The sequence below is a fragment of the Gadus morhua genome, chromosome 18 (genome assembly GCF_902167405.1).
Source record: "Gadus morhua chromosome 18, gadMor3.0, whole genome shotgun sequence".
Taxonomy (NCBI): domain Eukaryota; kingdom Metazoa; phylum Chordata; class Actinopteri; order Gadiformes; family Gadidae; genus Gadus; species Gadus morhua.
Window position 1 is genome coordinate 2,894,458 of NC_044065.1, and position 13,065 is coordinate 2,907,522.

At 45.6% G+C, this 13,065-nt stretch overlaps 3 protein-coding genes across 3 annotated transcripts in view; 1 reads left to right on the forward strand and 2 right to left on the reverse strand.

The window, feature by feature from the left end:
* Nucleotides 1-556: 556 nt before the first annotated feature.
* Nucleotides 557-4,782, reverse strand: cntd1 (cyclin N-terminal domain containing 1). The gene is made up of 7 exons (XM_030340504.1): nt 4,403-4,782; nt 3,676-3,751; nt 3,096-3,267; nt 2,771-2,933; nt 2,492-2,636; nt 2,179-2,275; nt 557-1,379 (listed from the first exon to the last, which is right to left on the reverse strand). Exons 1-7 carry the CDS (start codon nt 4,569-4,571, stop codon nt 1,266-1,268), a joined length of 936 nt encoding a protein of 311 aa, XP_030196364.1. The 5' UTR covers nt 4,572-4,782; the 3' UTR covers nt 557-1,265.
* Nucleotides 4,783-4,819: 37 nt separating this feature from the next.
* coa3a (cytochrome C oxidase assembly factor 3a) lies at nt 4,820-6,577 on the forward strand. The gene is made up of 2 exons (XM_030340506.1): nt 4,820-5,182; nt 5,429-6,577. The coding sequence occupies exons 1-2, from the start codon at nt 4,924-4,926 to the stop codon at nt 5,530-5,532; spliced, it is 363 nt and encodes a 120-aa protein (XP_030196366.1). The 5' UTR covers nt 4,820-4,923; the 3' UTR covers nt 5,533-6,577.
* The window catches only part of LOC115531318 (basic proline-rich protein), a 12,467-nt gene continuing 5,521 nt past the window's right edge, over nt 6,120-13,065 (reverse strand). The window contains exons 5-8 of the mRNA XM_030340503.1: nt 10,601-11,534; nt 9,821-10,026; nt 8,259-8,362; nt 6,120-7,887 (exon numbers count right to left, since the gene is read on the reverse strand). Of these exons, the coding sequence (XP_030196363.1) occupies nt 7,885-7,887; nt 8,259-8,362; nt 9,821-10,026; nt 10,601-11,534 (1,247 nt within the window). The 3' untranslated portion in view covers nt 6,120-7,884. The remainder of the gene's footprint in view (nt 7,888-8,258; nt 8,363-9,820; nt 10,027-10,600; nt 11,535-13,065) is intronic.

Sequence of the window (13,065 nt, forward strand, 5' to 3'; positions counted from 1 at the left end):
TTGACTTTATCCACCTAGTGGCCACATTTGGGTTATTTGAGCTTTGGGGGAGACTGAGAAAAGCTCACGCCAATCAAGGAGACACGGATCCCTCTGATCCGTGATTGTTTTTAGATTATAAGATCAACCGCCTTCTGACAAGTCCCCTCATGTTGCTGACAGCCAGCACATGGACATTTTGTTTAATAACAGTAATACATGATTGACAAACCCAAATAATTTATCATCTTCAAATCATTGACTGTATTCCCAAATCGACTTCGATTAAGCGGGAATGCTCTTCCGTGTCTGACGTGAGCTGACGCTTCCTCCGCAAAGTCAACGGCGCCGTTACTCCAAAGTCGAGCTCAATTGTTTTTAGATTATTAAATGACGAGCCTTATGACCTAACCCTGCGAGACAGCCCGTCTAATTAAATTCACCATTCGTCTCACGACGGCCACATGCGCACACATACCAAATTGCAATCTGGTGCAGCAAAGATGTGCTTGGGTCATCATGAAAGTGCATGCCTACATAAAGATAGGACATTTAACAGAGAGACGCATTATACATCTATGTTAACTCATTTGTATTTATTTAAATGTTCATGCATACATTTTACAGTCTTCCTCTTAGATCTATTTGATGCAGCTGAAACCTGTAGGTTTTTGGTTACATCAGCGCAACATGAAGTTGGCTTTAAAAGCTGCAATCAGCAATTTTAGCTCAGCCCACTTTGTTTTGATTAAATTGTGTTTTGATTGAGTATCATGGTTCTCATGCATGGCACGTAAGTAGTCAAACTAATACATGAGAACCATGAGACTCCATCAAACCAATGTAGGGTGAAGAGAAATTGCTGATCGCAGGTTGAAACTGAAGATCTCTAAACTTTAAATGAAATTGCACTAAATGTGAGGATGCCGTTTAAATTAATTACTTCAATCGTTAAACAGTACTATTCATAAAACACTTAGGTATATGTTATTTCGCAAACTCCAGGGCCCTCAATACAAATGTGTGATTAGTTCTTTAGTCAAAACTTTGTCTTTGGCACCCTAATGTCTGGGCAGGTGCAAACAATATAACCTGCTCTGTAATTGAATGAGTAAAAAACAAAACCACGCTTGCTGATGAATAAGAACAGAAATATTGTGGATGTGGGTTTTTGTAGGTGTCTGTGCGTGTGTAGGTGTGTGTGTGACTGTGCATGCGTGCAGGTGTGTGGGAGTGTGTGTATGTGTGTGTGCATGCGTGTGTGTGTGCATGACAAGTGTAACAGATCAGGGTGATAAAACGGGAGAACTGGTTTTGGTTAATTGTTCCAGGGTCACTTGAGAGAAATCCCAGATGCTCCTTTGAGAGATCCCAGTGATGAGACTCAGGTCCTCCACCACCTGGCAGCCATGAAGACCAAAGGGTTAACACAATTGAATGCACAACTCGTGTGTGCCTCTGTCTTTGAATGCACAGTGCCACAAATGCAGGCAGCATAGCCTGGTAAACACTCCAGTACTTCAATATTTAAAATTGCATGTACATAGGATAGGCCGGCATGCATGCATACATTTCAATATGCAACAGCAAAGCCATCAATGTATTCATGTAATGCATCTCTACTCCCTACTTTATATGCTAGTTTGAACTTTCTGGTACCTAAATAAATGATAGCTTTCACATGTATTGCTTTCATTTCATGCATGGAGCAAGAGTACACATGAGCTGAAAATGCAATATGCTGTGTAGTGATGACAGGAAGCAAAGCTTCTCTAATGCGCTTCCAAAAGAGATTAGATGTGATACAAAAGAAAATGTAGGTAACATTTGTGAATGAAAAGTATCGACCTATTAGAACGTGCACAAAGTACTATAAAAATAATCAAAGCGATCAAGATGAATTAATAAAAAATGTCCTCTTCCTCGCACACAGGTGAACAGGTTCGTAATAATCACTAGCAGTGTCACCGCCAATAACCATGTGACCCATCTCTCTCTCACACTGCAATCCCACAATAACAACGGTCAACATTAGAAACATTTACGGCCAAACAATACAAAAAAATAGAAACCATCACAAACCTTATTAGTATTAACATAAAATGGTTCCCGGCTTCTACATGCTGCTTTCTTTCAAAGGAAATATGGTTTAAATTGCTACATTTCTATGAGAGCAATAGAAATTCTCACACGGCTCACCTGTTCCCATTGGTTGCTGTTCCAGATGACTGCGGCCACCGTGATGACCCCAACACCAAGTAACATGCAGTCTTCAGTCACCGTTAAGAACTTCTCTCTGGGACCAAATGTGTTATTTGAGTCACAAGGGGAATGATTAGAGTATCAATAAAAACACTGCTGTTAAAATTACTGCTATTCAATCTCACCTTCACAAAACTCAGCAGAAGATAAAGTCAACCGACAAATATGCACACAATCCGTGTAGCGTATGTTTACATTATTTCCCCCCTCAAGCATCCAACAAGATAGGTAACCAGGACACTGGAGTCACCTCTGTTCTGGGGACGGGCTAAAGCACTGTGTGGTGACCTTGAGGAGAGAGTCATAGATGGCTGTCCTCTGGAGACTGACGAACCGGAGCACATGGCCACAAAGACCATACAGCTGTTCCATGGGCGTCGACGGCTCATTGTGTCCTACAGAAGAGAAACAGTGCCAATGTTTTAGTCAATGATTATTGAATGGATGAAATGTGAGTTTTGGGTTGTTGCGGTCTGGTAAAAAAAAAAAAAAACAACTGTGGAAGAAATTGTGGTTTTGGATGACTTACCAAGTACCTCTAGTAGTATTTCAACATATGTTAGAGGGTTGGGAACGTCCAGCTTGAAGTCGAGACCTTTGAGGATCTGGAGTTCAGATTCAATGAGAGCCTTCTTGGAAACTGTGTGGCCCATCGAGTGGAGGAACTGCACCGCCTGTTTGTTGTCGACAATCTTTCAGAAAGAAAGACCCAAAAAAATACATTTTGAAGAAAATTGACATTTTTTGACATTCAGGTTTATTCTACTTTGAAGAAAATTCTTCTTAAGAAGGGGACCTTTGAAGTTGATGGATCATGGGAGTGAATGAGGCAAGGTTTTGTGAGCAAAACTTACATCAGTGTGCAACCACAGTTTGCTTGCAATCTGCACACAGGAGAAGACAGTGAGGGTGAATTTCACTTTCAGTTTCTCAAACACAAGGTCCTGGCAGGTGCTGGGCGGGCCAGGTACAGCACCGCAGGGAGTGTTGGCGGTGAACGTGTCTTTAAGATGCTTCACCATGAACCTATGGACATGGTTGGTTTGTAAAGCATTCATTCAAACCATGTCGTTTGAATCAGGGTCAGTCGATGATGATGATTCACCATGACGATGACGATGGCTTCAAGGTGACATATTATACTACCACCACATATTATACGTGAGTGTGATTAGCCGTTACAAGCCATTTTGAAAGCGTCTTCGGCATCACAAGGGGGCGTGTCGACCTAGATGTATGACCGATGGATGAGCATCGTTTGCTACAGTCCACAGGATAGACTGGTGGACTGATCTATCCAGCGTACATCTAGGTGGACACACCCACTTGTGATGTCAGAAGAGGCAGATTTAAAAAACGGCTTGTAAGGGCTAATCACACTCACACCTGGTGGTAAAATATGTCACCTTTAACCTGGCGGTGGTGAAACCTTACCTTTCAAGAATTTCAATGGCACAGTATCCAACCAGAGGATCCAGTCTCAGCTCCTGGGTCATCTGGAAGATGCATTCTGAGGAGCACAGAGTGGAAATAAACTGGCTGGTACAGGAAGAATTATGAATATGTAGTCCACTGAATGGGAAATAAATAACAAAAAGGACTTGTTCAGGGAGGGCAGACAAACAAATGATAAACTAATGATGGTAATTCATATTTATTATGATATGCGATACAATTCATCCCAAGATTTGGGGCAGGGGGTGTTCATGGCTTGAATCTGAATTTAATAGTTATGCAATAGCAAGCCTGTTTGCTTTAAGTTTGAGTGCACAAACTTCAAATTGAATTTCCCCATGGTTGCTCTGGAAAGAAATAACTGATACGAAGCATGATGAATAACAACAACGTTTGCTTTTGGATGAGAAAATGGGCAATTTAACTGTGGATGTGTTGTGTAGTGGACCTGTGGAGCCGGAGGGCTGGACTTGGATGCAAAGCTCTTCCCCGACCCCGACGTGCACTTATTCTACATCGTATTTTATTATAAGCTTTCAATATACTGTAGGTATATATACATTTTTTATCTTTAAAAAAAAAAAAATATGAATAATAATAACTAACCCTTTTTATTTATATTATTATTTTTGTGTTTATTTATGTAGGCTATATGAAATTGTACACACAATTGTACACATACCTAACTATGTAAAGTAATTCTTACCTATTAGTGCTGTGTGTTTAAAGTTCCCGCTGCACGGTTCTAGGTGGTCTAGCTCGTCTTTGTTCCTGTGGTTCAGACTGATGAGCGTCTCTGAGAGGAGGTCCAGAGAGGCGCTCCCGAACTGAAGACGATGCGTCGGCCCCGGGGAGCACAGAAACCTCTTCGCCATTGTGACAGACTAACGTCTCGTTAGTAAAAGCAATACAAACCAGGATTATCGTACAATCGCACACTTTTGGTTCAGCGTTTATAATATGCGCCAATGAAATAAAAGTAATTAAACTAAGTCGGAGCAGACACGCTAATTGTCCTGATGGTGGCGACATTGAACCATTTTTAACGGATATATGACAGGAACCAAATTTGTCTGGGGACTTTTAAGAGGGGTGCACAGACGTATTTCAACCACGCGCAATGCCTTCTGGGTACCTGTTCCTTACGAAATCAACTAGATCTTCAAACCTTCCGGATAAACAAATCAGACCCTCGCTGTCTGGATTACAGCCACCGTTTTGTTTGAAATGCAGCGGAAGCTGGTTACACTATCAAACGATAGGAACCAACCTTGCACTCCATGTCCAAAAATGGCTGACAAGACACCGAAAGAGTCTTCAGCGCCTTATGCGACCAGGATAGACCCCATGAAGGCTGAGCTTTCCAACGAGCACATACACTTCATCAGACAAGTGGAGCTCCAGCAATGGAAGAAGAAGGTGGGGACGCTCCGGACGCGGAACGTGCTGACAGGACTGACCATCGGAGCCCTGGTAGTGGGCATCTGTATCCTTCTTGCTCAACAAGGTTAATCATGTAACTGCGTCGCAGGTAGCTCAGCTTCAGGTGTTTATTCTGTCATTATTCGTGCCGGTTCATGTTCGAGATGACAAATGGGTTATAAAAGGGTTGAGTGTTCATGTTGCATGCATGTCGATTACTGCCATGAGCAATCGAGTTGTCTGATCGTGGTTTAAAACATGCCCGCTCCGTGTGTCACTTAAATGCATTGACCTTAACTTGGTGTTCTAGACGGCTACACGTTTTACTCGGTGTCCCAGGAGCGGATCATGGATGATTTAGATCAAGAGGCCAATCTTGCAAGACTGAGGGAACCCAAGACCGGTGCAAACTGACCATCGCCCCCCCCCCCCCCCCAGCCGCGATGCCTCGGATCTCAGCTGCAGCTGAACCTGAGGGAGAGCAATGTATGGACATAACTGCACTGTATCCCCCGACTGGCATTTCTGAGGCGCTTACGGACTTTTCTATCCTTATTGTATAGGGTGTTGCGGTGTTATGTTGCCAAACTGAATCCACCGGTGGTATGTTGATTGATTAATGTGTTCGATTAAATGTCTAATCATGAAATGACTGAGCCTAATGATGAACCTCGTCATCACCGTCTGAAAGTAACTGCTGCTGTATGAAACTCAAAATACACTAAAGCAAAGACCTGAGATTAAAAAACATAAGTCATGCATTGATCTTCTGCGATATTAATGAAGCAGATTAAATAAAATACCTGGGGCCTCAAAGCGGCCCCAGGGATGCGTCAATCTGTTCTGTTTAGTATACCATCATTCCAGGTTTTGATTTACATTAGTCATGTGGAATTGCTGGAATTAATATTTTACAACCCAATTATAGTATCCGATAAAAATGTCACCTTGAGACACCCCATGACAAAATCATGAATTTCAAGATAAAAACAAACAAGACAGTAATTGCAATAACATTTATTCAATTTCTCAAAATATAATTCATGGAGCTTGATCCAGCCTCCAATGTCATGGGTTACGATATAAAATAAGACATCGCAAAAAGAAAGGCACAGATTCAGCCTGAAAGGACAGCAGCATTAAAGAGAAATACAATTCAATATTTACATTTAAAATGTAGAGATGCATAAGGTTCTCTTTTGAATATATTACGGAAATCTTAAAACAGATATCTGGAGGGAGGGGAGTGTTTCATGTAACTAAGGCAACGGCTAGAGGTTCACAGCTTTTAAAGATCTCTATATACAACAAAATACTAGCAAACTTTAACCTTGGGATTGCAGTTCATATAGTGGAAGTATACACAACATTTTGTTTCATCCATTTGGAATAATATAATTGAGTTCTCTGTGAAGAAAAGACACCCCAAGAGGAAAAAGATTAAACGAACCAGAACACATTTGTTGTCCGATATTATTTTACACGTTTTTGTACACGTATAAGAGCAAATATAAAGGACTAAAGTGCAGAAGGTGCTTAATCTATCAGGCAACAAGTCCGTTGATTTTGCTTACGCAAGAAATATATAGTTGAAAAGATCTTTAGTTTCCTCATAAGGCTATAAGCAAAAATATTTTAAATAATGCAAAAATACACATTACAAAGGGAAGGCCAGCGGTCAAATCCCAAATAAAATAAAAACAAAACAATTTGTTCCATTGCTATTTAAGAAAAGTCCACTTTTTTTTATTGCCATTTAACTTGTTCTATTTTATCTAACAGCTATACAATGATCTTAATCTAGGAGAAGGATAACAGATGAAACTCACACGGTTAAGCAAACACTTTCAGAGTGCTGATTGTCAGCGTCTTCATTGGGTGTTGACGCGCTCAACAGATCACATCCTAATCCTCAGAGGGGAACATAATGGGAACCCACAAGATCACAATAGCCTTCCAAGACTACTCAACAGAAGTCTGCTGCGAGTACATATTTCAGAATCCTAGCTAAGCCTCAATATCCTGAAGCCCTTGTGCTTGATAAAATATCCCCACAAATACCTTTTTAGACTAGGTAAAGTATGATAAAGCTTTTCGAAATACATGTGATCAACATGTAATTAGGCTGAAATGTACAATCTCTTTCCAGTAATAGGAAGGCATTAACTATACAAATAATATTGTCTTCCACAGAGGCTACACTCAGAAAGCACTGTTTCATAAATAGACTGCAGCACGTTGCCTCTCATTATCCCAAACCTTTACCAAGGTCAGTCAAACGTCAGCGGCAGTGAGACAGAAACAAGAAGAAATAAAAAATGAATCGAGTTGGCTTAATACAGCAGCTTTGATCCCTCCATATTCACAAAACACTAACGTTGAATTGAACACACGGTTCAGCAATCTGTTTAAAGCAAATTCACATGAGATCAGCTCTCCTTTTGTTTTTTGGTTTGGTCCAAGTCTTGAGATAACCACGTGAATAGTTTAGTAGGTAGTTGATAGCCACCTTTGCAATGAATTCACCGGTCCCAATCTAGGGGCTTTGGTTCCTGTGTCAATAAGATGTAGAGATTGTGGAGATGAATCCCTGTTGACAGTGACAGTGCCTTGTGTTCGAGGGCTTGTACTGTCTTCAGAGATGACAGGAATAAATTTCTGGTGTCAGTGAACCGATTGAGAATGAGCGTAAGGATCCGTTTGACCGCTGCAGTCATTACTCGGATGAGGTAGTCCGGATGTGAACGCTTGCTGGGCTGAAGGTTCTTACTGGGGAAGGAGAGGAGAAACAATGCATCATGTAAATATTTCCACTTAGCTCTGTGAAAAGTGAAAACCAGTAAAAAATGTTGTTGGGTTCCCTGGCCCAGTGGTTCCCAGTCAGTGTGATGGTCACAGATGTAGGTCAAAGCAACGCTAGTAAGGGATCGAAAACAAAGTATCTCCTATGTAAAATATAACTAGTACTATTAAAGATTTATTTAATTATTCCACTTGATACCAGTTCTCGCTCCATTTCAATCCATATTATGACCCCTAAAGAATTAGCCCGTTGTATTTTGCTGAGGCTGTAGTATCTGTATGTTTCCCTGGAGATCGGAGCATGGCGTTTGATGTCAGGAACATGGAGGTTCTCTCACCATTCTATTGATGTCCGTGGAGAAGGTCACCCCTTTGCTTGGTTTGTCCTGTGAGCTGCTGCTGCTGCTGCTGCCGCCGCCCAGGGAGTTCCTCCTGATGATGCCTGGGAAAACAAACAAGACAGGGCATCAATTACAATTACAGCATTTGGCACTTACATCGGTTAGTCTGCCAAATTACATCGGTTAATACACACTACGACACACCGACGGCAGAGTCAACCATGCAAGGCGACAGCCAGCTCGTCAGGAGCAGTTTAGGGTTAAGTGTCTTGCTCAGGGACACATTCAGCTAGGAGGAGCTGGGGATCGAACTAGCAACCTTTCGGTTACAAGGCAACTGCTCTACCTCCTCAGCTAAGACGACCCCTTGGCTTAGGGGCGTTAGGAACCCCGCAGGGACGGGTTCCTAACGGGTTAAGTTTCCTATCGCGTTAGGAACCCGTCCCTGAGGTCACAACAATGAGTCGGCAGAATCTCCAGAGTTCCTCGCACTCCTGGAACACCATGGAAAATGCATTTACAATGTGTAGTTTAACAGGAAAAAGAGTGTAAAAAAAAAAAAAGGTGAGTTATTATGTAGAGAGGTCGTATAAACTAGTATTCTTCATAAGTGGTTCCAGGTTTCATTTTCTTGTGTTTCTTTGCACTAAGAGGGCTTTAGGGTTAGGGGTTGTCATAATGTGGTCCTATAAACACCTTTGCGACTCTGAACTGGGACTATAAAGTCATGTTAAAATAAAACAGACTGGATTGACCTGCCTTCTCAAGCCAAGAGGGAAAAGCCGTACTGCATGTTCTACACTGGGACAGTTCGGTGAGGTCTATCTACAATTCAAAACACATAGTGTGTGGTTGTGTGTGCAATCTTCTTGTTAATGTAACCGATTGAGCTACTCCCGCCCACTGTCAACATTCATTGTAGCCAGATTTTGATTGACTAACCTGGTAACCTAAAACGGCTAATAGCCGGTTAGTCATGCAACAACATGCGTTTAACCCATAGAGGGCAAAATAGAGAATATTTAAATCTTATCCCACGTTTTTTAAAACATTGTGCATTGAAGACAAGATTTACGATGGAGGTTTTATCCTTTTTAAAAAAAAAGCTTTTTTTTAACTTTGCCTTTATTTTCTATTTTAATACTAAAACGCCTTTTTAACTTTCTATTTTACCCATTTCTTTGCATATGTTTTCTTTTACTTGTCTATTATTTTATTTTATTGTATGACAATGTTTATATGTGAAACACTGAGTCTGCCTTGTGTATGAAAAGTGCTATATAAATAAAGTTACCTTGCCTTTTTATTGCAGAGGGAATAAGACAGGAAGGTCTGGGAGATAGAGGGGAAGACATGTAGCTGGACCACAGAGGGGATTCAAACCCGGCTCGCTACGTTAGACTGATCCTACCTGTGGTACGCGCTCAACCCAGGGAACCACACTGAGGCTAACTTTTAACCAGGATCAATCCACGGCAGCACAGCGTGACCCAGTGCGCCGCGGTCCACATCTAATCAGTGATTTTAAGGTTTTCCTTTCAACGGGAACGCCCACTCACCCTGGAGCGGGCCCATGTCCACGCGCTGGAGGCTGTTCCGCCGCGAGGGGGGCACGCCACTGCTCTTTGACAGCCGGCGCTGGCGGTTGGACAGCATGGCGGCGGGGGACACGATGCCCGGGGGGGGCACCTTCCCCATCTTGGCGTACAGCTCCTCGATCTCCCTCTTCTGGGCCGCCTGCAGGGTCTGAACCTCCGACAGGTGTCTGGGGGAGGGGGGGGGAGGGAGGGAGGGGGGGGAGGGAGGGGGCCACGTCAAGCAGGGGGAGGCAGGATGGCCTCCTGTCTATGGGGACTCGTTCACAAAAACATCCTAGCACTATAATAAATGAATTATCTCTCCTCCCAATATATCAGTTTCGCTCCAACTCTCCGTATAACCTGAGATTTATATATAGATACAGTATATATATATATATACGTTATATGTGCCATGCTTTAATGAGCGTTGGATATAACACCACATTAGCATAAGTACACTAGAGACAATTTACAACATGAGTTAACAATCCTCTTCATCATTAAAAGTCCATCATCATTAGGAATAAGAAAGCAATGATTAATGTTTAAGGGAAACACTAGACAAGACATACATACTGATTAGCATTACAAGGCTGCGACATAGCTAAAAGCCCCCAGGTTGGGGGTGCACTTCTAATGTATAGGAATGAAGGAGTGTGAGCCCGTGTGTGTGTGTGTGTGTGGGTGTGTTTGGCGTGCGCCCGCGTGTGCGTGCTTGCGACTGCGCGTGTGTACGAATCGTGCGGCGTGCGTGCTCACTTCTCCCGCAGCTCCTGCAGCTCCTCCAGCATCTCGCTCTCGCTGCTCTCCGTGTCGTCGCTGCTGACGTAGGGCGCGCTGCGGCTGTACGTCATGGTCCACAGGTGGTGCAGCGCGTTGGTGTACTGGGGGCTTCCCGAGCCCCCGTCCCACAGCCGGCCGCCGCCCTCGGCGTCCGCCGCCGTCACCGACAGCCCGCTGTCCGCCGACGTGCCCAGCAGGCTCAGGCTGCACGTGCGCTTGCGGCTCCGCCTCCTGGCGCTCCCGGCCTGCGTCGCCCGCGGACGCTCCTTCGTCTCCGCGGGCCTCCCTCCCCCTCCTTCCTCTTCGTCGTCCTCCTCTTCGTCGTCCTCCTCGTCGTCGGCGGCGGCGGCCTGGCCGTGCTCCGGGGCGGCGGCGGCGGCGGTTGCGGCGGCGTTGCGGCCGTCCTGGGGGGCGTCCTGGGTCGGGGGTCTGACGGGACAGGGCTGCGGGGGGGACATGGTGAGGGAGGTGCCCAGGCTGGTCTCCGAGCCGCCCTGCTCCTCGGTGCTGCTCTCGGACGAGGAGCTGCTGGAGCCGCCTCCCGGTCGGGCCCCTGGGATCGTCGTGGCTCGGGCCCCTGGGATCGTCGTGGCTCGGGCCCCTGGGATCGCCGTGGCTCGGGCCCCTGGGATCGTCGTGGCTCGGGCCCCTGGGATCGCCGTGGCTCGGGCCCCGGCGACCGTAGCGGGTCTGGCCCCGGGGACCACCGCGGGTCTGGCCCCTGCAGCCGTCGCGGCTCGGGCCCCGGGGACCGTAGGGGTTCTGGCCCCAGGGGCCGTCGTTGGTCGGGCCCCGGGGGCTGTAGGGGGTCTGGCCGGGGGGACCGCTGAGGGTCTTGCAGCCGTGGCGACGGCCTCCGAGCTGGGGGTCACCTGGAAGCGGCCCACCGTCACCGGCCCGAGTCGGCGTTCTGCAGAGAGGAGAGAGGAGACAACGAGACGAGGAACATCAGCAACACTACGATGTCGTCATTTATCATGGGGCTCTTCTTCCCGCTGGACCGACGGCCGACATCGAACCCTTTAAGTGACACAGCGAGGTTCACACGAGGTTCATAGCCACCTTACCATGAGGACGGCGAAGTTCTTGGAACCCTGTAGTCCAGATCATCGTGCCAGTAATGACTTGTTACTAGGAAGTAGGTGGCACTTATATAGATGTATTGCCAATAGTGCGTGTGTGTGTGTGTGTGTGTGTGTGTGTGTGTACACACGATCAATCACTTGCTGAACAATAGTGACTATTCTGAGGAGATTGGTTTGGAGTGATCAATTGAAATTGGCCATCCTAGGAAACAAAGTTTGACTGGGAGTGATTACAGATAAGAGATGATAGCCTGATTAGTGAATCTATAGATAAAGACTAACTTCCTGTGTGCATTTTTGGGTTGACTGAATGGTTTGATGATCCCATGATGCTCCAGTATTGATTGGGGCTGTTACACTGACTGATGACCCATAACATCAGGTTAAGTATTCCGTAGCAATGATAACCCTCCTGGAAAAAATCACCTTGGTTCCATTTTGGTTAACTCTTTTAATACACGTGTCTATTGTATGGATTTCCATGGTAAATCATGGATGCACAGCTGAAGCACACCACAGGGTTTCTGTGCCTTTACAAAGGAAACATCGGCTGTGGTTTCGCCCACATTTGACAAGTGCGACGAAAAGCAAACAACAGGAAATTGCTCTAAATCCCTGCACTCTCCTTGCAGGTATTTCAAGGTTGGGCTAAGTTGAAATCCTGTACTTCTTGGGTCTGTCCACTAGGTGTCCCCACAGGACACAAAAACACTGCTCATACCAGTTTAGACCCGGGGCACTTGAAACAGAGAGGGCTCTGTAGTGCGGCATAAACACAGGCAGGTGTGGACAAGGTGGAGGAGCAGTGGGGGGGGGGGTGGGGCAGTCTTTAACAAGCAACGCTGCCTTCTGATTGGCCCGGGCCGGTGGGAGGGGCTGTCATCGCACCTACACTTGTGTCCCTTGTTCAGTGGAACACTGCTCCCAGACACGGGCTTACGCAACGGCTCCAAGGGCCCCGCGATCAGGACACACTCTATCTCGGCGCCAAGAGGGTGAAATGGAAAAGTGGACGAGGATAAAGTACAATTTGCGACGGCGAACCGAGAATATGACAGCATGGCCACAACAGTCATCACGTCGTATAACGAAGAGAACAGTACACCGCACTTGCACACAAGCGGAGCGCTTGTGCGGTTTTTGCGAGTGCGTTCCGCGTGCGTGGTCACGTGGCCGCCCCCGCGCATGTGTACGTGTGTGTGTGTGTGTGTGTGTGTATGCGTCTATGCCCGTGCCGTGTGTGTGTGTGTGTGTGTGTGTGTGTGTGTGTGTGTGTGTGTGTGTGTGTGTGTGTGTGTGTGTGTGTGTGTAAACGTGTGTTTACGTCGGGGAGCATGTGCCTGTTTGTTTGCGGTG